Source organism: Macrosteles quadrilineatus, unplaced genomic scaffold (genome assembly GCF_028750875.1).
Source record: "Macrosteles quadrilineatus isolate MER2022 unplaced genomic scaffold, UCM_ALF_1.0 Scaffold_1__1_contigs__length_201487025, whole genome shotgun sequence".
Lineage (NCBI taxonomy): Eukaryota > Metazoa > Arthropoda > Insecta > Hemiptera > Cicadellidae > Macrosteles > Macrosteles quadrilineatus.
Genome location: NW_026542594.1, coordinates 137,607,524 through 137,634,214, shown reverse-complemented (window position 1 = coordinate 137,634,214; position 26,691 = coordinate 137,607,524). Strand labels below are relative to the sequence as shown.

The following is a 26,691-nucleotide window of genomic DNA, read 5'->3' as shown; positions in this document are numbered from 1 at the left end:
CGAAGATCCGGATCGGAATTTTTCAAGATCCGGATCCGGTACCGACATTTTCTTGGATCCGCCCGTCACTACTTTTTTTAGTGAGTAGTCTGAGTCTCACTCTACAGGTGTGTGCGTAAAAGCATTTTTACCTCCTCTTTCTAAAAAAAGTGGAAAAGTGATTTTCTTAAGTCAATTTTAATAGTAAAATTAAGGATGTCATTGCTCAACAAAATATTTCTTGTCAGGTAAAGCAAGTGTGTTATCCTTATTTGCTTAAACCCTCCACTTTGGATTGGTGTTATGTTGTACATTTATTGAACTAGTTGCTCTACCCGTGCTTCGCTACGGGGTGAGAACACAGAAAAGAATCATTCGGATTTTTAAATCTACTATAATAAACAGTTACAACACACTTACCAGGAAACATATAGGCAAAGCACAATAGTACTTATTGATTATTTAAATTAAGATTTCTTAATGTATTACCATCACTTTATATAGTGTATTGCATTTAAAATAATTGCAAAAGTGTAATTCATTGACCACATGGCACCAAGAAACAAATCTTCATATAAACGAATCTATATATAAATCCTAAAGTACCCATGATCTTTTGAGAAAACTAAAAATCACACCCTCATAAACCATATACTTAAAATGTTCGCCATGACGAGAAACCTTGCGCAAAACTATCTATTATTTAATAAATTGCCCTTTAAGGTAGTAAGGAGTTAAGGAAAGGCTTATTGGCTGATTAGGATTATTATGTCCAAGGATAGGGCTCAGCTAGCTTACCTGGTAGACAGAGTCCAGACTAGCCTTGGTAACACACATAAAACACATGACACAACACAGAAAAACTTAATATTTCGTCCCAGTTATGGACTTCATCAGGGGGGGAAGAAGAAAGAAAACTGGCAGTTAAAGTTCAAATTCAAAACGGAATGCCTCTCTGAACCAGCTAACCCCAGAAACGGTCAGCCTGCTAACGCCACAAAACCCATCCACCCAAAAATTATATATCCTCCCCAAAATCCACAAAGATACCTTCCCACCACCAGGTAGACTAATTGTCTCAGGTTGCCGTTCTCCCATGGAAAGAATTTCGGCTTATGTGGACACCTATCTCCAGCCTATAGTACAAAATCTCTCATCATACATCAAAGACACAACAGACTTCCTTTTTAGACTTTCTTCAGTTACAAACAAGCTCAAACCTAACTCCATCCTAGCTACAATAGATGTTACATCCCTATATACCAACATCCCCCAGGCCCACGGACTTGCTGCAGTTGAACATTACCTTGATAAATGAACTGAAGATACCATGGGGACCAGGATGGCCCCCTCATACGCCAACTTGTTTATGGGCAAACTTGAAAATGACTTCCTGCAAAAACAGACTCTACATCTAACCTGTTGGTTTAGATACATAGACGACATCTTTGTCATTTCATCTTTGTCACCCATGGACAAAATAGCCTAAACCATTTTTTAAACAGCCTAAACACATTCTCAACATTAAAATTCACTTGGGAATTATCTGTTCACTTTCTTGACATCATAATGGAACTGAAAAATGGCTCAATCTCTACATCTGTCTATACCAAACCCACCAACCACCAACAGTACCTACATTACAACAGCTGCCATCCCAACAACACCAAACGCTCCCTACCCTACAGTCTTGCCTTAAGAGGGAAACAAATAAACTCCGACGAGAAGAATCTGAAAACTTACAATAAACAACTCCAAACTGCTTTTGAAAATAGAGGATACCCGACACAAACAGTCTCTTCACAGATAAAAGCGGCCCAAAATGCTAATGATAATCCACCAAAGGAAACCAAAACCACCTATGATGTCAACCTGGTGACTACTTACCACCCAGGTCTCAACAGGCTCATTAACCTTTTGAGAACCGGCTACAACATGCTTCGAAGCTCCACCCAGACCAAAGATCTCTTCCAAAAACCCCCCATCATAGTCTACAGACAACCTGTCAATCTATAAACCATCCTAGTCCATCCTAAGTTACCCAACCCATCTGTTGAACCACCTCCAAGACTGCCCCCAGGTTCCTACCCATGCAATGAAACTAAATGCAAGACCTGTGGCATCAACATTCCTGCGGAAACCTTCACCAGGACATCCTACAACAAAGAGTACAAAATAAAGGAACACATAACATGCAATAGTGAAAACCTTATCTATCAGCTACAGTGCAAACTCTGTCAAGCTCAATACATCGGCCTAACCACCCGAACTCTGAGAAAAAGGATGAATGGACATAGACAGGATGTTAAAACAAACAAATTTAAACCCATTGCAATACATGCAGCAAACCACAACTTAGATTTTGATACATGTTTTACCACAAAAGCCATCAAATCCCTCCCCAAAGATCAATGCAACAGCTCCCTACTCAGAAGGTGGGAACAAGCCTACCATTACATTACTGATTCCAGAAAACCCTACTAACCTTAAAATCAGATAATCCACCCAACCCTTCCCTTAGCTAGCTTCAAATTTTTTTAAATGAACTTTTAATCAACCTACCATGTGTATATATGAGTGTGTGTGTGTACATAGATGTGCATAGTGACAGGAATTCTCATTTCATTTTAAACAACAGTTGGCAACACTATTGTGGAACTTTTGAATTTAACTTTAACTGAAAGTTTTCTTTCTTCTCCCTTCTGATTAAATCCCTAACTGGGACGAAATATTAAGTTTTTCTGTGTTGTGTCATGTGATTTATGTGTGTAACCAAGGCTAGTCTGGACTGAGGACTCTGTCTACCAGGTAAGCTAGCTGACCCCTATCCTTGTGCATAATAATCCTCTAGGGTAGTAAATCCTTTCTAAAGGGAACTTTCCATATTCCTAATGTTAAAAATACCTCAGCTGTACTTATTTGTTTCTTATTCTTACAATTTATTTTTATTTATTTTTTATTTATTGAGTTACATGTCATTACATTATAACTAGTGGCTTTTAGGGGCAATAGCCCCTATATATATATTATATTCTAGTAATTATTTTGTACCCTACCTTGAATTATCGTTTAACATGTTTGTATATTATAATATGTATAATATGCCTACTTATTGCATACCTGCATAATGCATTGTGATGTCTGCTCTGTTTGAAATAAAAATTTCAAAGAACATGCGGTGTGATTATAATATAAACTTTCTAATCATAATACAACTATAACTAAGGAACATTTCCCAATAATAATCTTCATTACAATTACTGTATTTATATCTATATAGATTTCTTTGAATATAGACAAATTCACTTAGAAAAACACATAGAGATAATGTCATCATCCAAATTGTAAAGTGCTGCTATAACAAAATCTCTCTGAAAACAACATTTGTTGTATAGTATCCTTTTTGGTCGATTCCTTGGTATTTATTTGGTTCTAGTACTATTTTAACATCATCTGGCCGCTTACCCGGCTGAACACAACATAAAGTTGACCATGGGTAGTGGGGTTTTCAAATAAATGCCAACTTTTGTGAAGATTTGGCCTTGCGTCACAATTTCACCAAATCAAAATGGTAATCTATACACGGGAATAACTTAATGTTCATCCGATGCTCATCGTGCCAAATCTGGCGCCTGTTGTTTTAATTTCGAGGAACAATACCTCTACGTGGTGGTCTTCCAACATTATACATTATTACTGTGCAAAAGAACAATACATTAAAGTATTAAGTTTAAAAGTATCAAATCATTTGTTCAAAAGATTTTATCTCATTTACACTTTGTGCTAACAATTTTACAATAACAAAATAATGCACATTCAGGTGTGGTTATAATTTTTTCAATTTATATAATCACAGCTGTGTTTACACTAAATAAAAATACATACAATTAGATTCCCATGCTATTTAAATGTGAATTATTTTATTCCCTAACAACCGTTTGGTGCATAATTAAGAAAAATGAATAATTTTCCCCAAAATTTCATGACCATACCTTTAAAATGAGACCTCTCCCAGCTTTCTATGGCCTCCCGTTCGCTCACAATTTCATTGTAAAATTTTGGGCTTACGGAATTAGATATATAGATAACAGGACATATTGTCAATGGTTAAATAAAGACTTAAAACTAATAGATAAAACTAATACATCTGTATTTACATAAAACAACTGAATCTTCCCAAAATACAACATTGTTACATGACAAAAAAATTGAGCCAGCAGGAGTGTGAAGGTTTACATATACCTAATTCCAGCAGTCCTTAAAATAATCTGCCAATGAAAAAAAAGATTTAGTCTTGAGCCATTCTTTTAAATAAAGTCTAAACTTATAGGGATTTTCTAGAGTAATTAAACTTGTTGGTAAGTTATTTAAGATTTTTGGACCAATGTATTGTGGTGATGACTCGAATATTTGTAAATTATGAGCTACAGGTTTGATAATATTCTTTTTTCTTGTAATTATGTTGAGTTTGGGTCTCCATAAAAGTAGAGAGGTTTCTATGGACCCAGCATGCTATTTCCAAAATATAGTGATTGTAAAAAGTAAGAACTTTAAAGTTTTGAAACATTTTTTTACTAGGGGTTCTAGAGGGAACTTTGCCAATAATTCGTATTACTTTTTTTTGTAATTTAAAATTTTTTTTGAATGAGGAGAGTTACCATAGATCAAGATACCATATGTCATTAATGATGAGAAATATGCATGATATATTATTAGCTGGGTTTCTAGATTCGTTACTTGTGAGATTATTCTTATTGAGAAAATGCAAGGGTCTAATTTTTTACTTAAATTTTCAATTTGAGATGCCCAATTAAGATTTTTATTCAAAATTAATCCAAGGAATTTTACATTTTGTTGTGGAGATAATTGATGATTTGAAAGGATAATGTGATTTGAATCATCTTCCCTGTAGTTAGCTGAAAAGTTTATAATTTGGGTTTTTTCCACATTTAGGGCCAGACCATTTGCCCGGAACCAGTTACCCAGAGCAGAGAATTCTTTGTCTATGCTAGTCTGCAGGACGTCAATAGTGGGTCCTCTACACAAAAGCATTGTGTCATCTGCATATTGAAAAAGTTTCATCTTTGTTATATTTGGCAGATCATTTACATAGATTAAAAACAAAGAGGGACCCAATATTGACCCCTGTGGCACACCACATTGCACTTTATCCCAAGATGAATTTACTTGTTGACCATTTTTGCTGATTTTAGTTCTCTGGTATCTATTAGTTAAATAGGAAGAAAACCACAGTTGCTCTTTTCCTATAACTCCAATTTTGCCTAGCTTTTCAATTAAAATGTCGTGGTTAACACAGTCAAAAGCGCTGGATAGGTCGCACAGCACACCCGCAGCCTTCTGCGACCCATCCAGCGCCCCAGCTATATGATTAACCATTTGTGTTATTGATGTTTGGGTATTAAGTCCTTTTCTAAAACCAAATTGTGATATATTAAATATATTATTGTTTTCCATATAATTTTTTAATTGTAGTTCAACTGCCTTCTCAAATATCTTAGAAAAGCACGGAAGTAAAGCTACTGGACGATAATTCTTCAAATCATTAACACAATTTCTTTTATAAAAAGGCTTGATTACAGAAAATTTTGAGTTTTTCAAGGAAACTCCACATTCTAGGGACTGGTTTATTATTTTGCACAAGGATTCTTGAATCAAATGAATCACATATTTTATTACAAATATGGGGATTTCATCCCATCCTGCAGATTTAGTATTTTTCAATGAATAAACAATTTTTTTCAAATCAGATATTTTAATTTTTTTAAACTTAAAAGGCTCATCAATCTTTGCTAAGTTACTAACCATGAACATCAATGCTTTGTTCTTATTCGGAGCTACTGCTGCTGAATTACTTAAGTTCAAAAAATGATGATTAAAATTATTTGCCAGAGTCTTCAAAGATTGGCAGTTATTTTTCAGGCTGCTCTGAACATTATATGGTATCTCATTATTTAGTTTATTGTGGCCCAACTCCTTCTTTACAACTGCCCAAGAAGCTTTGGTCTTACAATTTGAGTTTTTAATATAATCTTCGTTTGTCGTTCTTTTGGAAAGATTGGTCACTGACTTAAATATTTTTTTGTAATTTTTAAAATACTCAATAAAAAACGGATTCTTGTTCCACTTTGACTCCCAATGAAGTTCTCGTTTTCTAGTTGCTGATATTTTAATACCTAGTGTTACCCATTTTTTGTTTAATGGTTTATTTGACAATTTGTTAGGTTTTAGTGGTATGGCCTGATTAAAATTTAACAAAAGATTAGACAGGAAGCTTTTATAGTTTGTATTTACATCAACTAACTAGAGGATTAAAGCAACATTGCGATAAAATTAAAAATTTTCTAAAATATTCTAAATTTTCTTGACAAAAGTTTCTTTGAAATATTACCGTTGATTTAGAAGGGTTTACAAAATCTGATGTCAATTCCACTAGAGAAATTAATAAGGCTTCGTGATCAGAAACCCCAGCACTACTTACTATTGTTTCTGCTTTTTTAGTCATTAATTTCATATTTGAAAATATATTGTCAATACAAGATTTTGTTTTTGGAGTGATTCTCGTTGGGGCATCAAAGTGAAACTTAAAACCACTGAGAGATTTTAACTTTTGTGATCTGTTACTGTTTTTCAAAAAATCCATATTGTGATCCATAGCAATCAAAATATTTTTAGATTTAATTTCAAGATTTAGTTTATTCAATAACTGATCAAATTTATGTAGAAAAATGTTATCCATCTCTAAGTTTGGAATACGATATATAGAAATAAACAATGTTTTCCATTGAGTCACTTCCACAAAACTACCTTCAAAACTATTTGCTTCATTAAGAAATTTTAAATCATTCCTAACTTTAAATTGGATGTCATCAGAAACTAAAAGTGCTGATCCTCCTCTAGCTTTATCAATCCTGCAAAAAAAGTCACAAACTCTAAATTTGTCTATCTTATTTAGAAAAGCTATATTATTTTGATTAAGCCAATGCTCGTTCAGTGACATTATTTTAACGTTTTTTGCCACAGTTATTCACAAAAATTCCAAATCCTCATAGTTATTTATGAAACCCTGTATATTCAAATGCAGGAACCAGTAATCTTTTGTTAATGTTTTTCCCCCTTGAGTAAGATTTTTTGAACATTTTTGAAAACTTCACCCTGTTGATTATTTTTCAATGTGTTTTTTAAACTGGAAGTGATAAATGTTGCATTTTTTCTAAAAAAATCAGAGGATGTGGAATCTTTATTTAACGTAACACTAGCACTAGTACAGTTATCAGGAAGGTTTGCTGAAGGGGACAATTGACTTTGTGTAGTGACAAGGTTCAGTTGATGACCATCGGTGTCTTCAGCTCCTTCCACACTGGACACATCACCCCCACCACTACTGACTTCATCACCCCCCTCACTGGACACTGTGGAGAGATTATGAGATGTCTTCAGGGTCGGACTCAGATCGATGACTTGAGTTTCCTCTTTGGCTTGAGAGACGTCCGTTGGTACTTGAGAGAGCTGGGTAGTATTATGTTGGTCAAAGGATGCTTTCATCAAACAGTTAGACCTCCGCAGAACCAAATTAACAGTCGATGAAGTCTGTAGATGGTGGTTGTTAATCATCTGCTGCAGGCGTTGTACAAAGTAGTTGAATGGAACACCATTGTGTAAAGGGCGGTCTGCTTTTTGGTAATAGCAAATAATATTCACTTGTGCTCCCGTGCTCTTTTGAAAATTGACCAAGTTTGTAATAAAGTGGTTGGGGCATATCTGGTCCCTAACACAGCCCATTGCAGAGCAAATAAGTCTTTTCAGTTTTCTTCTTTTAAATTCTTCGGTTAACTGTTCGAATGCTTTATCGTAGTCAAGTTGAGAGGGTTTTAGATAAAATCTTGGTTTGGTCACTAAGCTGAAGATACTAGCACCATTATTTATCTTCTGGTAGGCCAAATGACTACTGATGCAATCCGGAGGTTGTGGTTTACCAAATTCATTCTTAAATGTGACTGCTACACCGGCACTTAAGCTCCTTTTGTTTTCAATATCAGCTGAAATTGTATGAGCAAAACCAACTGAACTATCACTGCGAAATTGATTTATAAGGTTCTTCATGTTTGTTTGAATTATGGTAATCGGGAGTGAATTAGATTCTTCAATTTCATTTGCTTTTGTCTTTGGTAGGGAGTGGTGGAAACATCGATAAAGAGTTGAAGGCTGGTGCTTTAATTTCTACAGTCCCTTTTCTTCCAAACACTATTTGTTCATATTGCTCAATTACTGCTTTTGAAATAGTCTGCTTCCCTTTATAGTTGAAATGAAGCCCGTGTCGTGTAAAGTTGTGTTTTCTTAAAGGGTTTAAGTTGATGATGTGTACATTGGGGATGCGTGAGCTTAACTCGTTAATGTGGTGGTTTAGGGTGATCAATTCATCATGGACTGGACTATTTCTAGGTATATCAAATCTTGGAGGTATGGTAGCCAAAAATATGTGTTCTTTATATGACAGTGTCTTCAATTTTTCCTCTATAGTCTTATAAAGATCCTTTGTACTGCATTGAAGAGAATCATTTGTACCACCAATAATCAAAATTGGAGTTTTTTCATTGTTGTTAGCACTGTCAAGAATGGATACTAGTCTTGCATTAGGTTTTACAATTCCTAAGCAGTTAATTTTCCCTTCACTCATTAGGTTAATTTGTTTTGCCAAGTTTCTACCTTGGCTATCCGAGTGAATGACTAGATTTGCTTTTCTTTTACAAATTTTTCTTATCTTTGGTTTTCCTGCAAGTTTTTTACAATTTGTTGGGTGTTTTTGTTTTTTCTGAGTATCGTCAGTAGCTTTCATGGTTTGGCCAACAGTCTTGTCCCCCTCACTTTGGCTGCTCAATGGACCAAAACTGTTATTCAGGGGTAAATCAAAGCATTTATTTGGATTACTCGTTTTGTCCAGATTAATGTGTTGAGTTTGCCTTGTATTTTTATGTGTGACCAAATTCCATGACTGCTCCTTGGAATCATCCTTGTTCATTGTCGCTGGACTGGTGCATTTTTCTGGCTTTTCAATCATAACAGAATAAAATGTGGCATTACTAACACTGTGATTGTTAAGCAAAAAATATGCCATAAGACAACGTATCTTTGTCAACTCCGAGTTAGATAGGGACACTCTCTGAAAGAAATCAATATCAACAGGTTTATTATCCATTATGTCCTGTATTACTGATTCAATGAACCAACACGTGAAAACACCACAGTCATAGGTGTTGGGCTGTAGTGGACATTTCACTGGAATGAGAGGTGCTGTTAACGATTCCCCTACTAGGTAGCTAGAAAGTTTGGTAACAAGTTTCTTAGCTGAAGGTAGATTGTGATGGTTGAGTGAGTCAAGATGGTAATAAGTATTGCCAATCTTATTATATATCAGGCAGCTCCAATGGGTACCACTATCTCCATCCAAGCTTTCAGAATCATTTACTGGCAATATCAAAACATTGCTTGTTTTCACATTTAATGGTTCTAATATATAGATAAAATCAACAAGATTTTAATAGCATGCACAATAAGAGGATTTACAACAATGCATGACTTAGAGGCCAAAAATCTGTCACTGATTATTTCTAGGTAAGACTGTATTGTTAAATCAGTCAACCAATGTTTTTCCAAGAGTTCATCAGTGAATTTCATTTTCTTAACTGAAGTGGGATCGGTTTTTGTTTCTATTGATGTTACAAGCTTAGGTTCAGGTATGTGATCTGTTTGAGTACTCATGGTTTCATATACTTTTGTTGAGACAGAAGAATTTAACGATTCATGGCTGAAAGATTCATTGCTACTTGAAAATGACAAATCATTACTATTGTTTTTTCTTGAGGTAAAATTAAAATCTTCAATTTTAAGTGGGAGCCCTTTCTCCTTAATGTATTTATCTAGCTCTTTTTTAGAACGGAATAGTTTGCCACCTGGTGACTTAATGTAAACATCAGTTTTACCCTTGCTCAAACCATTTTTTCTCAGCTTTTCTTCTCTTACCCAACCTCTAGGTAAGTTTGGGTTCTTATTGTTTAAATCAGCTTGAGAATTGAATAACATGATTATATAATTTTTTGTTAAAACATAAATATATAAATTTTTAAGGTCTTGTATTACCTTATTAAAATCAGGTGTGATTATTTGTTTGTATTACTGTATTCTGTTTTATTTATTTCATTTCAATTAATACTTATGAAGTCAAACGGGGTAAAGCCCATGGGTAACAGCTAGTACAGTAGACTCTTGCTCATTCGGACTAATGTGGCGGACGACTGGTCCGGATTACAAAAAATACGGACTATCGAGAGTTGAGCAAATACAGTAGGCCTACTGTATATAGTGTTTTTTTTTCAATTTTGTTCCAGGTCCACAATATTGATAGCTGCAAATGCAGTTCCATTGGTAATAATTTTTACTGCCGTGTTATCCCAGTTTTTGATTATACGAGGTAGTCTCGGTCCCGTTTAGCTCGGATAATCGGACTTCTACTGTACCGTGCCGCTAAATAAATCACCATTGCTGATCCGAACTAGCGGGAGTCCGAACAAGGCCGATCCGGATGAGTGAGAGTCTACTGTATACCTAATGTTAAAAATACTTCAGCTGTACTTATTTGTTTGTTACGCTTTCAATTTATTACTGTATTAATATCAGGTGTGATTCTTTGTTTGTATTACTGTATTCTGTTTTGTTTATTTCAGCTTAACTTAAACAATCAATAGTTTTGTTAATACTTAACCCTCCGAGTGTCCATAGTTTAGGCCTTAATGTCCACCTATTTTTGGCGCATTTGCAAGGTTTTATTAAAACGGATCTGAGAAGCTTAAAACAATGTAAATTCTACTGTTCTATATACCATTTTGTTTGGAAAATCATGAGCTTCAATATCATACATAAAACATAAGGAATATTTGTTTCAAAAAATTTTTGGTACTTACGTATTATACGGAGGCCACATATTTTTCGGCGCGCTGCAGCGGTTATGTTAGGTTGGGTTATCATAAATATATGTTGTTTTATCAAATTAAACTATCTTAACCTAACCTAACCAACCAAACTTGCTGATGGTGAAGGTTTACTAATCGAATCGAATCTGTAGGTTAGGTGGCCTCCGTTTAATACGTAAGTACCAAATTTTTTTAGGTAAAAAAAAAATGATTTTGGAAAGTTAAAAAAAAAATAAGTTCGTGCTCAATGAAATTGTATAAATTATAGGCCTATAAATATTTGAAAATAGCCACTTTGTTCTAAATTTTATGAGGATTACAAATATATAATAATATATAAGGAAGTAGATTTGCAAATAAATAAGTTATGGGCAAAAAACAGATTTCAGTACATAGCGTTTAGCTAAAAATGCATAGCCTAACCATAGCTAGGAATCTGGCTGATAATTAACATCAATGTCACTACTAACTTCATCCGGATCGTCAATAAGTCCTTCAACATCACTAATATCATCTTCTAGTGCATTACGTATATCACTACTGTCCATTTTTACCACTAAAAACGACGATAAACGTACAAAAACACACAAGTCACCGATGTGAAATAACCAAGTTGTCTAAAACACGAACGTCAGCTGTCTGCTACAATTACGATCGGCTCAGAGAACATAAAGCGCTTAGAGACAGACCTCTGGAGAAAGCTTAGAATCTAACGAAAAGAACGATACCTAACTCGATCCAGTTCAATCCGATTCAGTCAGTCATAGAGCCTTCGCCGTAATAGGGATGGACGAGATTGGATTTTTAGTTCGAGACGAGACGAGATGAGATTTTTTATTTCTTATAAACTTTCGAGACGAGATCGAGACGGGATTTACCTTCTCATACACAACGGGAAATGCACGTTCAAAATTTTTACCTGATTTTGTAACATTGTTAGATGACTGTTTAAATAAAAAAATAATGATAATAGGCAAGAATATTTACAATCTTTTATTAAAAAACATCAGCATAAATTTTTTTTATTAATCACGCCTAACTTATTAAAAATGCCTACGATTAGGAAACATAGTGATATCAGTTAGGATAGAGTTCAACTTATCCTAAAATAAAATAAATCATAAAATAAAAGCAATATTAATTTTTATAAAATAGTTAGGTACTTGTTTTGACTTTTTATAGTAATAAACATTCCTCACACTGCTTACATTTAACAAAACTTCTCAAATGTTATTAAAGTAATATTATTAAAATAATTAAAGTAATATTTACATTTAAAGAATTAATTAAATAAGAACGCCTTCGCAAAGGAAACGCAACTACAACACGCTCCTGTATTGCGGGTATTGCATTGACTTTCTGCAGGCGTTTAAATTTTTTTTTTTTTTATTCTCGTCTCGATAAAAATCTTGGCCAAAAAGAAATCTCGTCTCGTGTAACGAGATTTAAAATTTCCCGAAATTTCGAGACTTGACCATCCCTACCGTAAACGATGTTCGTGTGTCGAAAAATCGACGCGTGACACTACACAAAGTGTGTCGTGAGTCGATTTTTCGACGAGTGACGCTCGGAGGGTTAAGAAGTCAAACGCGGTGATGCCTGTGGGTAACAGCTAGTTTAATTAAATAGCAGAATGAAGCATAACCACTGGAAGAAAAAAATTCTTCAAAAGAAATAAAGTGGGTTTTTGTTTGGGCAAAGCCCAAGGTTTTTTATGACAGGAATTGGTAAAAGGAGGTGTCTACACAAAAAATACTTAATTTTAACACATTGTTTGTAAAAATTCGTCCATTATTAACAGAGGAGTAGTGTTTTGTAGAAATCACCTCATGTATTATATATAAGGATTGAGTTTATTAATATATAACAATATGAAGTAATCACTGAGATAACTAACCAAGGAGTTCAACTTTGGGATCTTTTACTGCTACACTGCCATCCATTCGTTCATCCTTCTCCAACAGCAGCATAAAAAGATGACCAGCCATGTCACCCAGCAAGTATCTAGAACCCTGGGGATCCACCTTGGCATAGCAGCAAATAGTGCTTTGCTGTAAGACAAGAAAACAGATATTGATTAGGCTCACTGAGTCATGATGCACTAATTATAGCCTAGACAGGGTTTTTAGCTGTGGTTGCAGTTGTCACATTTTGCGACAAGGGACACTCAAATGTGACAATTGTTGAACTGCCAATCACGTCTGCTAAAGGTGTGCAGATATCCGAAAATTCAGGGACCGAACCGAGCCCTGATTTGATATTTGACACTGTTCGACCGATATCCAACTTTTTCGGATAGGCTGTATATTGTGATGTTTTAGACTGAAAACACAATCTTCATAAGTTAACAATCATCATAAGTTTACATTTTCCAAGGACGTTATTTCAACATTACATTTCCATCAGTGTGACAGCGGTCGGCGACTAATCGTCCATGGCAAAATATCAAATCATCGTAAGAGCAATGTCGCCACGAAAACTAATCGTATCAACAAATACTGTAATAAATATCTGTTTTGGGTTAACACTGGTTATGAAAATCATAATCGGTTTGAGAGTCGCCTCATTTGATACCTAGAAGCATCGGTCCACCCGATCGATATACTATGCAGCATTAAGTACTACATTCGGACATATCAGAAACAAGATGGTTATTTCTAATGACACTAGCGACACATTAGACAATATGAAGAGAGTGCAGTTGAGCTAAATATTAACAATCAAAGATTGATCCAAATGAATTTTTAAAGTTTCCTTTTCACATAGGGGTTTTAATCTTGTTAGCGCATAAAGGCCAGATGAAATTTTAGAAAGTAACTGATCAATATGATGATTCCACTTCAAATTTTCATCAATTTCTAATCCCAAGAATTTGATGTGGAATTTGAATGGAGCACATGCGTTCTTGAATATTTCGGGAGCAGAGGCTATGCCGAATGGCATTCTTAAGTGGCTGTACCTTCCCCAAGGCGTGGAAAAAGTTAAATACTTAGAAGTACGCTCAGAAACCTTAATTTGCCAAAATCCTTTTCTGCAATCTAGGATTGTGAAAAATTTTGAGCCATTTAACCTAGATAGTATTTCTTCTAAAGTTTGAAGTGGGTGATGGCGACGTTTAATATTTTTGTTCAAATCAGTTGGATCTAAGCAGATTCGGACTTTGTCTTTTTGGCGTACAACAACCATGGGCAGGGGTGCCCATCCCCCCCAAAGCTCACGTCGCAGAATCCCCCCCAAATCCGTTGTTTAACCCATGCCGGAAGGTCTGGGGCTAACCCATAGTTATGTTTATAATGCGGGGAGGGAAGGGGTGCCCCGACACTTCTTTAAATTTATGGGAATTTAAGCGTTTGAATCAACTTTTAACTTAACCCAATTTAAATGGACAATTTTGCTTTAAAACTCTAGTAGCAAACTATTTGTTAGTTAAGTTTTAATTTAAATGAGTTGGATTTTTAACATGCACACAATTTGAATCAAAATTGGCCATGTAGTTTTTTTTATCCGATTTTCCATTAATTAATAGGTTTTAAAAGGGAAAAATCGCAAAAGTTGCAATAACTTTTGAACCATAATTTTTACGGCATAGAGGGTTTATACAATTTTTGTCATAGTCAAAGAGTAAGTTATAACATGTTAATTTTTAATCAAAATCGTCCGGGCCAATTCTGAGAAAATTTTATTCATCCATTATTTTATAGGGTTTTATGGAATAATCACTATTAAAATAAGTGTTTACCGGACGAGTGTGGTCGTTCCCGTGCGAGACAAAGTCGAGTGGTTACCTCCCGCTATCTCCGCGTCCCGCCACCTCCGTGTACCGCTATCTCCGAATTTCAGAGTGACACCTATAATCCTCGGTTACTTCCTGCGTTAAGACTTTCCGTCCAAACCTAACCTAACCTAACCTAACATAACCCACGGGTTAAATTTTCATTAAATCTTCTATCCACGGGGCTTCGCAGCCCTGCAATGACAGCTAACAACGCAGGCAGTGATGGGATTATAAGGGTCACTCAAGAATTCGGAGGTGGCGGGACAGATTTGGGTTCGGAGATGGCGGAACGCGGAGATAGTGGGAGCACACGAGTCGAGTACGGGATTACCATACGAGTCCGGTATACACAGTTTGGACGAGTTACGTACGATAGTTTACGCCATACTACTAAATCTATATAAATCCTTATATATTTCCAAGGACTAAAAATCACTAGTCATAACCTCCAAGAGAGGTTATGTTTTTGTTTATAACCATTCATTGCCACTTAAATACAGTATAATCAGCTGATTGGTGTCCGGTAAAACTCATTACAATACAGTAGTAGCCTACGCAATGAAACCCCAATTGAATAAGCTGGTGGCAAACAGCTGTTTTCTGGACTAAATCCTTGCGTGGGAAGTTCATCAAAATAATGTAGTGTGGCGTAAAACTCATTACAGTACAGTAAGTAGGCCTACTGTATGAAACCCCATTTGATTACGCTGGCGACAAACAGCTGTTTTCTGGACTAAATCCTTGCATGTGAAGTTCGTCAAAATAGTGTAAAATGTAGTGTGGTTTAAAAAATAATTATATATCTATTCTAAGACTAGTAAAATTTGTTTTAAGCTCTTCCTAGATTCAAGAAAAGACAATAACAAATACAATTTAATTAATCCAGAATCATGTGTTTCAATTCTTGAAGTTAACGTAAACACGTAGCCTATCAAAAACCTTAATTAAATTGTCACAGTACTGTATGTCAATTTCTTCCAATGAATAAATGACCCAGACATAATTATTTGGGAGAGCCAAAATATCATCACAAGCTTTCATGTTGTTGTTCATGTTGTAAAAATAGCAAAATGATTATCATTATCATAATACTGGTTTTTTATGAATCAAGTATATCTATCTATACTTATAAAAGGCAAAGCCCTCACTGACACACTCACTCACTCACTCACTCACTCATCACTAATTCTCCCACTTCCCATTTACCTAGGAGGCTGAAATTTGGCACATTGATTCTTTAGGCATTAAACAGGAAAACTAAGTTGTTTTTATTCTGATCGGACTCTCGGGCTCCGCCCCAGTAGCTCTGGAGTTTCCCATGTTAACCTTATGATTTTTCATATTTAAAAGGAATTAATGAATCTTTTCAAAATGAAAGCTGTTTCAATTAAACAAGTTGGTTCTGTTCTATGATGTTCAATAGCATTAAAGTTACAAGGATTACCAACAGGGTGCGGCACTATTATTATTTTTTTATTTATGACAAGAGCTAATTTGCAACTAAAAGGTGAGTAAACGTAGCAAACGAACTTCAACCTGGAGGCGAGTTATCGTAGCAAACGAACTTCAACCAGGACGTGATTGAGCCATGCGAACGAGATCATCTTGAAAATTAAGAAGTTAAACGGGGCAAAGCCCGCGGGTCCAGCTAGTATTATAATAAGCAAACCTAAAAAACCATCAATAGGTCCTCAAGGCAATGAGACTATTTGAGAATGAGTTCATAATGAAAGGTAAAAACAAACTCAAATTGCAGATACAATTTAATAAGCCAACCATAATCCTTTGACAGCAGTTGGCATGGAGTTGTTCTCACTGTCAAACATGATACGAGTCAGAAAGTGGAAATCCACATAAATGTATCTATATATTTTATAGCAATTACTTATAAAATGATTTATTAATCAAGATAAAATGTCAAACGGGATTTTGATTGCATAATTACCCCAGTAATAAATTAAGGTGGTCGTAAAAATTATCTGATTAATCTTTTATGTGCTTTTAACCAACCACTGGCTTGAATCCCCCCCAAAATCATAAAATCCCCCCCAAATAAATTTTTGATGTCACATTTTGCGACATCAAACCCCCCTGTGGGCACCCCTGACCATGGGGGATACTACAGGAGTAGGTTCAGTTACAGGTTTAATAACACCTAACTCTACCATGTAATCAAGCTCACGTTTAACATTTTCTCTTAATGCAAAAGGAATTCGCCTAGCTGGATAGATTTTAAGTGAAGGATTGTCAACTATATCAATGTCATATTCATAATTGTTCAAACACCCTATCCCATTGAATAGGTTTTCATCAAGATTGCTAGCGTGTAATTCATGTACCCTTTTAACAAATCCCAATGTCTGACATGAATCTCGACCTAAAATCGCTGGATAATTTCCATCAACTACAATAAAGTTGACTTTTTGTCGTTGTTTGTTAATTGTTTCTACAGTTGCAGTACATTCACCAAGCACCGGTAGCTTTTTATTTGTGTATGAAATCAAATGTTTAATCTTAGAACCATTAATTTCTAAGCTACTATTTAATGCAACAGTTTTACTTATTACATTACAGTGCAGGGGTGCCCATCCCCCCCAAAGCTCACGTCGCAGAATCCCCCCCAAATTCGTTGTTTAACCCATGCCGGAAGGTTTGGGGACTAACCCATAGTTATGTTTATAATGCGGAGAGGGAAGGGGTGCCCCCGACACTTCTTTAAATTTATGGGAATTTAAGCGTTTGAATAAAACTTTTATCCCAATTTAAATGGACAATTTTGCTTTAAAACTCTAGTAGCAAACTATTTGTGTGGTGTAATTATACTAAAAAGAGGAAAAAATCGAGGTTTTGATATAAAAGAGGTTTAATTTATGAGAGAAATAATGAGTAACATTATATATATATTTATATATATATAAATGATGCGGTATGAGAGGTGATTCGCGATGAATGAATGCAACAATGAAAATTGACATATGGTAATGTGATGGGAATTACAGACGGACTGTTAAAAACAAAGACATATAAAATTAATACAAAAAACAAAGGCAACTTGACTGAACATACCGGCCTCCATAAAACGATAGTTTTATAACAATGAGCACAAAATTGTAAAAAAACGGAGCACTGAAGAATATTTTGGATATTATTTACAACTATTTACAGGTCTTTCTAAGTTTTATGGCTTAGTTTTGAGGGAGAGGGAACACTTTAACAACTGGTCTAGTAAGATAACCGTGTTGAGTCTTCAGATCAACAACCCTGACTTGTCCATCTGTGCCAGGATGCAACTGTGTGACACGGGCTAAGGGCCAGGACAAAGGAGGCGATGAAGAGTGAATCAAGACTAGATCTCCAACTTATATGTTTTCTCAAAATAAGAAGGTTACAATACCTGCAGACTGCCTTTAGTGGTCCTTAAATATCCAACAGGATTACGCGTTTCGGTATTTGTTATACCATCATCAAATCCATATACAAACTTGAAGTTTTTTGACTCATGATGTCACGTCACAGTTTTAAAACACAGTTACAAAACATTTAAACACGAAAAACTATTTACAGTAGGCCTACTAATTAAAAACGAGAGACAAAAGTGAAGCAATGCATGCATTTTCAATGTCGAGTCTCAACTGGAGGTTATCTTGTCCTAGTAGTTGTACTTTGTACCCCCGGCTTCCTTTATCATTCCTTTCTGTCTCTGTCTAATCCTATTAATGTTTCAAATAATATATTAGACTGGAACAAGCTTTTATCATTTAATAAATCATTAGGGCGAATTTTTGTTGCTTTATATATTTCATAATTTTCCAAAGTTGTCATAGTTCGTCCTTTCCTACAGATATGTAAAGCTGTTAGATTTGTACTGACATTTGAATAACTGTGATTTTCATTAACAAGATGCTCTGCAAAACTGGATATTTGTGTCTCCCTGGTTCGGGGGATATGTTCCTTAAATCTTTTTTCAAAAGATCGCCCAGTTTGACCTATATACATTTTGCTGCAATCATTGCATGTTACTTGATAAATTCCAGATTTGTTATTAATGCTTTGTTTTTCCTTTGGATTAACTATGTTTTCCAATTTATTGCTGGTTCTAAAAGCTGCAATTTTCCCATGCTTTTTTAATTCATTTTTAAGAGTTAGAGGGAATCTGCTACCATATTCGACTGGGACATAATCTGAATTTTTAAACCGCTGATTAGTTGGTTTTGGTTCAGTCCTCTTTCTTAAATGTTTCCCGATTAAATCGTCAATTATATTAGGATTGTAACCATTTGAAATTGCTACATGCTTCAGTGTATTTTTCTCTTCTTTAAAATCTTCTGGACTTAATGGTACATTTAATAAACGGTTCACAAAACTATTATAAGCTGCCATTTTGTATGAAAACGGGTGATGGGAAGTTGCATGTATGGTGGTATCTGTAGTTGTAGGTTTCCTGTAAATGTTGAATGAGAATTTACTATTTTCTTTTTTCAGGGTGATATCAAGGAAATTCAACACATTAGCTTGCTCCAATTCAGCTGTAAATTTTAGTTTAGGGTGAATGCCATTAATATAGTTATTAAATAGAGCTATCTGTCTTGAGTTTCCGTTGAATAGGACTATTATGTCATCAACATATCTGTAGAAAAATATTATTTTTTCTCTGTATTTATTCTTCTCTGTGTTTATGTGCACGTTCTCAAAATTGTTTAGGAAAATTTCCGCTAGTATACAAGATAAAGGTGAGCCCATCGCCAATCCTTCATGTTGAATATAATAGTTACCATTGAAGCTAAAATAATTTTGTTTTAGTACTAACTTTAATAAGGTCATGAGTTCCTTTTGTTCAATCTCAGTCAACTTTGAGTGTTTTTCTAAATTGCACTCTAATATTTTCAAGGTCTCATTTACAGGTACGTTAGTGTATAAATTTGTGATGTCCAACGATGCAAGTGTATATCTGGGATTGAGACTTACATTTTTTACTTTCTCTATCAATTCTAAGCTGTTTTTAAGGCTACTACTATTTTCTAATTTTACCTCCTCCTTTAATATACGTTCCAGCTTTTTGGCAAGTTTATAGGCAGGTGCAGGCATGTAATTTACCAGAGGTCTGATAGGTATTTCATTCTTGTGGATCTTAGGCAATCCTTTTAACGGAGGAGCTAGAGGGTTAATTGGCTTCATGTACCTTATCTCTTTCTCTGATAACAAATGTTTACACTTTGACATGGCTTTATTTACTTCTTTTGTAAAAGTTTCGGTTGGATCCTTATTTAACTTGTCAATGTCATTTTTAGTTATGAATTCATCAACTTTACAATTGTAATCAGTTTTATTCATAATCACAACAGTGTTCCCTTTGTCAGCTTTTGTGATAATTAAATTATTATTTTCTAACTTATTTTTAATTCCTTTAAGAACATGCATTTCTTTAGTGTTAGGATTATACTTCTTATGAGTTTTTATAACTTGATTTACTTTATTGTTTATCATAACCCTTGCCGTTGTTTGTGCATTAACATCAGATAATACTTGAATCGCGGCTTCAGCATTGACTATTTCCTTAAAGAATCCCCTTTCACTATTATTTTTAAAATTATATTTTAACCCTTTGTTTAGTAGTGATAGTTCTCTGATGTTAATGCACAAACAACGGCAAGGGTTATGATAAACAATAAAGTAAATCAAGTTATAAAAACTCATAAGAAGTATAATCCTAACACTAAAGAAATGCATGTTCTTAAAGGAATTAAAAATAAGTTAGAAAATAATAATTTAATTATCACAAAAGCTGACAAAGGGAACACTGTTGTGATTATGAATAAAACTGATTACAATTGTAAAGTTGATGAATTCATAACTAAAAATGACATTGACAAGTTAAATAAGGATCCAACCGAAACTTTTACAAAAGAAGTAAATAAAGCCATGTCAAAGTGTAAACATTTGTTATCAGAGAAAGAGATAAGGTACATGAAGCCAATTAACCCTCTAGCTCCTCCGTTAAAAGGATTGCCTAAGATCCACAAGAATGAAATACCTATCAGACCTCTGGTAAATTACATGCCTGCACCTGCCTATAAACTTGCCAAAAAGCTGGAACGTATATTAAAGGAGGAGGTAAAATTAGAAAATAGTAGTAGCCTTAAAAACAGCTTAGAATTGATAGAGAAAGTAAAAAATGTAAGTCTCAATCCCAGATATACACTTGCATCGTTGGACATCACAAATTTATACACTAACGTACCTGTAAATGAGACCTTGAAAATATTAGAGTGCAATTTAGAAAAACACTCAAAGTTGACTGAGATTGAACAAAAGGAACTCATGACCTTATTAAAGTTAGTACTAAAACAAAATTATTTTAGCTTCAATGGTAACTATTATATTCAACATGAAGGATTGGCGATGGGCTCACCTTTATCTTGTATACTAGCGGAAATTTTCCTAAACAATTTTGAGAACGTGCACATAAACACAGAGAAGAATAAATACAGAGAAAAAATAATATTTTTCTACAGATATGTTGATGACATAATAGTCCTATTCAACGGAAACTCAAGACAGATAGCTCTATTTAATAACTATATTAATGGCATTCACCCTAAACTAAAATTTACAGCTGAATTGGAGCAAGCTAATGTGTTGAATTTCCTTGATATCACCCTGAAAAAAGAAAATAGTAAATTCTCATTCAACATTTACAGGAAACCTACAACTACAGATACCACCATACATGCAACTTCCCATCACCCGTTTTCATACAAAATGGCAGCTTATAATAGTTTTGTGAACCGTTTATTAAATGTACCATTAAGTCCAGAAGATTTTAAAGAAGAGAAAAATACACTGAAGCATGTAGCAATTTCAAATGGTTACAATCCTAATATAATTGACGATTTAATCGGGAAACATTTAAGAAAGAGGACTGAACCAAAACCAACTAATCAGCGGTTTAAAAATTCAGATTATGTCCCAGTCGAATATGGTAGCAGATTCCCTCTAACTCTTAAAAATGAATTAAAAAAGCATGGGAAAATTGCAGCTTTTAGAACCAGCAATAAATTGGAAAACATAGTTAATCCAAAGGAAAAACAAAGCATTAATAACAAATCTGGAATTTATCAAGTAACATGCAATGATTGCAGCAAAATGTATATAGGTCAAACTGGGCGATCTTTTGAAAAAAGATTTAAGGAACATATCCCCCGAACCAGGGAGACACAAATATCCAGTTTTGCAGAGCATCTTGTTAATGAAAATCACAGTTATTCAAATGTCAGTACAAATCTAACAGCTTTACATATCTGTAGGAAAGGACGAACTATGACAACTTTGGAAAATTATGAAATATATAAAGCAACAAAAATTCGCCCTAATGATTTATTAAATGATAAAAGCTTGTTCCAGTCTAATATATTATTTGAAACATTAATAGGATTAGACAGAGACAGAAAGGAATGATAAAGGAAGCCGGGGGTACAAAGTACAACTACTAGGACAAGATAACCTCCAGTTGAGACTCGACATTGAAAATGCATGCATTGCTTCACTTTTGTCTCTCGTTTTTAATTAGTAGGCCTACTGTAAATAGTTTTTCGTGTTTAAATGTTTTGTAACTGTGTTTTAAAACTGTGACGTGACATCATGAGTCAAAAAACTTCAAGTTTGTATATGGATTTGATGATGGTATAACAAATACCGAAACGCGTAATCCTGTTGGATATTTAAGGACCACTAAAGGCAGTCTGCAGGTATTGTAACCTTCTTATTTTGATTTGCATGAAGTGGCCTAGAAAAACAACTAGAACATGAATATATGTTTTCTGTTTTATGAGTCCATTTGGATCGTTGCTGGAGTGTATGAAGGTACTTTAGTTGCCAGCGCTTCCAAATCCTTTGGTGGAGAGCTTGTACTAGGTGCCATCTTTTGAGCCGAGTTAGTGGAATATCAGCATGGTCTTCTTCTGGAATTGATGCCAGCGGAGATCCTATGAGGAAATGTCCTGGAGTGAGTGCTGAACAGTCATTAGGGTCATTAGATAATGGTGTCAAAGGACGGGAATTGAGGATTGCCTCTATTTGTGTAGTCAGAGTCATGAATTCTAGGAGAGTAAGAATTCTAGGAGAGTCATGACACGGCAGAGCCATACGCAGATGGTATTTGACACTTTTCACTGCTGCTTCCCATAGACCACCTTGATGGGGCGAAGCAGGAGGATTGAAATGGAAATTTATTTTCCAGGATGAAGTGAAATGCAATAGTTGTTCTTCAGATTCTTTGGTGCGCAGAGTGTTTTTGATTGTTCGACGCAGTGCAGAATCAGCGCCTACGAAGTTCGTGCCACAGTCGGAATAGATATCTTTACAGAATCCTCTTCGGGAGATGAATCGTGTGAGTGCAGCGATGAATCCCTCAGTTGTTAAATCTTCTACAACTTCTAAGTGCACTGCCTTTGTCACAAAACAAACAAAAACACAGATGTAGGTTTTGATATGACGCATTCCGCGAAGATTGACAACTTTCATGTACAATGGGCCACAATAGTCAATGCCACTGGTAGTGAATGGTCGAGCTGGAGTTACTCTTGCGGTAGGAAGATCTCCCATGAGTGAAGGTTCTCCCAATGTTCTTTGGTTTCACTTTGAAACATTTTACACATTTATGAATACGTGTCCGTATGACTCGACGAGCCGAAAGAATCCAATAGTTTTGGCAAAGGATTGCTTGAGTCAGTTGTGGTCCGGAATGTAAGTGAGTAGTGTGGACAAAGTCTATGAGAAGATCAACGATGCTTCTTTGGAAGTACTATTGGGTGTTTGACGTTGAATTTCAGCGATAGCTTCTTAAGCCGGCCTCCCACACGAATTATGCCGGAAGCATCCAGAAAAGGGTCTAAACGTTGAAGATTAGAGGTACTGGGTTTGTTTTTGTGAAGTAGAGTCAATTTGTTCGTAAAACATGTAGCTTGTACACACTTGATGATCGTACGCTCTGAGTTCTTAAGTTCAGAGACAGTGAGATGCCCATGTCTTCGGTCAGAGCTACATGCATTGTGGATAAACCGCAAGACATAGCTTGTTACTCTAAGTAGTTTGGACCACGATGAGTACTTGGAGAGAAGATCCCATTCTGGAGGTTGGGTTGAAACTAGGACATTTAGAGGAGTAGTTTTACATTCTTGAGTGTCTTGCAAGTTTATGGGAACGAAGCGATTAGATGGCCAATGATCATCCGAAAGAATTAACCATGGAGGGCCATTCCACCATAGAGGATGATCAATGAGTTGAGCGGGAAGCAAACCACGTGACGCACAATCAGCAGGATTGTCCGTTGAGGGAACGTAGCGCCAGGAGTGAGAGGGGATCAATTCTTGGACTTGAGCAACTCTGTTGGCAACATACGTTTTTAGTCGATATGAAGGGGTGTGTAACCATGTGAGGGTTACTGATGAATCACGCCATAATGTAGTTTGAGAAAGGTCAATCTTTTCTTTGAAAATTGTACAACAGTAGGTTGTGAGTTTTGCAAGTAAGTATGCACCACATAGTTCCAAGCGGGGTAGAGTAACACGTTTCAAAGGAGCTACACGTGTTTTTGCGAGAATCTGACGAGTGATGATTTCTCCAGTTGAAAACTCACAGCGGAAGTATAAAACTGCTGAGTATCCTACTTCGGAGGCATCTGAAAATCCATGGAGTTCTAAGGAACATGTGGTAGTGAAATGGAACGAGCGAGGGATCTTAATACTTGAAAGTAGAGAGGTTTCATCAACGAAAATGTGCCATTTTTCGGCGAGTTCATTTGGAAGAGTGTCATCCCATTGGATACCCTGTGACCAGAGTATTTGCATGAGGGTTTTTGCCCACATGGTCACGGGTGACAAAAATCCGGTAGGGTCGAAAATGCGTGCTATAATGCTCAGCACTGATCGTTTTGTAGGAGGACCATCAGGGAGACTTAAGTTGTAAGTGAAACAATCTGAAATGGGTGACCAATGTAGTCCAAGAATGGCAAAATGAGGGTGATTAGTGGCTTCCAAAAAGACTGGTGTTTCTAGATGATCTTGAGGCAAATCTTGGAGTATTTCTGGGCAATTGGATGTCCATTTTCTTAGCTCAAAACCACCACGTGCAAGAAGTTCAATCAGCTGATCTCGTAGTTGCTTAGCTTCGTTGAGTGTATGAGCTCCACAGATGACGTCATCCACATACGTATTATCCCGTAAAACTTTGGCTACTGCTGGGAACGACCCTCCTTCGTCGTCAGCAAGTTGATGTAACGTTCTGATGGCATGGAAAGGTGAACTGCTTAGACCGTATGTAACTGTCGTTAATTTGTATGTGGAGATTTCTCGAGTCTTTTGATCTCGCCATAAAATTAACTGATACTTCTGGTCGTCAGGATGAACTTGAATGCAACGATACATTTTCCTTATATCGCAACTGAACACATAATTATGTGAACGAAAATTCAACAAAATGTCACAAATGTCAATTTGAAGTTTGCGACCGGTTAAAAGAATATCATTTAGTGAGACACCGGTACTGGTTTTGCAACTACCATCAAAAACTGTACGAAGTTTGGTTGTACTACTGGTTTCCTTCAGTACACCGTGATGAGGCAAATAGTAGTGTGGCTGCGAAAGATCGGAAGGGGATGCTTTGACCATGTGTCCGAGATGTTCATATTCAGTCATAAAATGTGTATACAATTCCTTGAAATTAGAGTTGGATTCAAACTTTCGTTCAATTGAGTGAAGTCTATGTTCAGCAGCAGATTTTGAAGTGCCCAGAGGTTGATGTTGGTCCTTGAAAGGGAGTTGAACCACATATGTTCCATCTGGAGAGCGGGAGTGAGTTGATTTGAAGTGATCTTCAGTGAGGCGATCATCTTCAGAGATAAGATTGCACTGCGGTACCTCTTCTTGTTGCCAAAAGCGAAGTAGAGTATTATGTAGCTCGTCTATTATTGTACCAAGTGAATGTGTAGGCCTATCTGGATGGGTATCTGTTAGATCAGGCCTCTCTTTTTCTACTTTCCTCATATGGATAAGATATCTTATTATTAATTGTCTCATCCTGCCGTATTCAATATTTCTTCTTTGAACTTGGGGCATTTTCTGTTCTTCCAACAAAACTGATTAACTGTTTAACTTGGTCTTATACTGAATACAAGCAGAGTACCCGTCCTTCGTACGGGGTTGGCATATAAGTTTAAAATGCTTATTGCAGTTATACCATAGATCAAACATACTCCCTTTCTATGGTTATACTCAAGCGTTGCGTTTGCAAGGGGGGAGGCACATTTTTATAAAATTTGCTTCTTTAAATTGACGGTATATTACACATCTACCATAGCCATAATGTTCTACCACTTCATCTAAAAAATGAAACAAAATCAATTATTACAAATTCACAAAAAATCACAAATTATTCATGACATTAAAAACATAAACATAACTGTAAACAATCCTGCTTTGACGGTCCTCATTGCGTATAACAGTTTTTTTTTTGTTGCTGCTTAGTTCAAATTAGCTGTTTACATAAATGAAAAAAAAAATAGTGCTGCACCCTGTTGGTAAATCTTTTAACTTTATAATGCTTTTGTATATCATAGAACCAACTTTTTTAGTTGAAACAGCTGACAAAATTCTTTAATTCCCTTTAAATATGAATACTCATAAGGTTAACATGGGAAACTACAGAGCCACTGGGGCGGAGCCCGAAAGGGTTTTTGAGATAAGAATATGCCTATATGTTAGGGGTGGGCGAGTACTCGACCTTTGAGTAATTACTCGAGTTTTTTCAAATACTCGACCTCGAGTCGAGTAGTAATTACTAATCAAAAATTTTGAGTCGAGTAGTTATAAATAGTACCAATACTGCCAATTCACGATTTTCTACATCCATATTTAATAAATTATATTTTGTTTTGTGTTGATGCCTTATTTAATCCCC

At 35.5% G+C, this 26,691-nt stretch overlaps 1 protein-coding gene across 1 annotated transcript in view; it reads right to left on the bottom strand.

Moving 5' to 3' along the window:
* Nucleotides 1-26,691, bottom strand: part of LOC128985557 (DNA damage-binding protein 1) — a 154,199-nt gene that overhangs the window by 67,780 nt on the left and 59,728 nt on the right. The window contains exon 6 of the mRNA XM_054405159.1: nucleotides 12,862-13,015. Coding sequence (XP_054261134.1) covers nucleotides 12,862-13,015 — 154 coding nt within the window. The remainder of the gene's footprint in view (nucleotides 1-12,861; nucleotides 13,016-26,691) is intronic.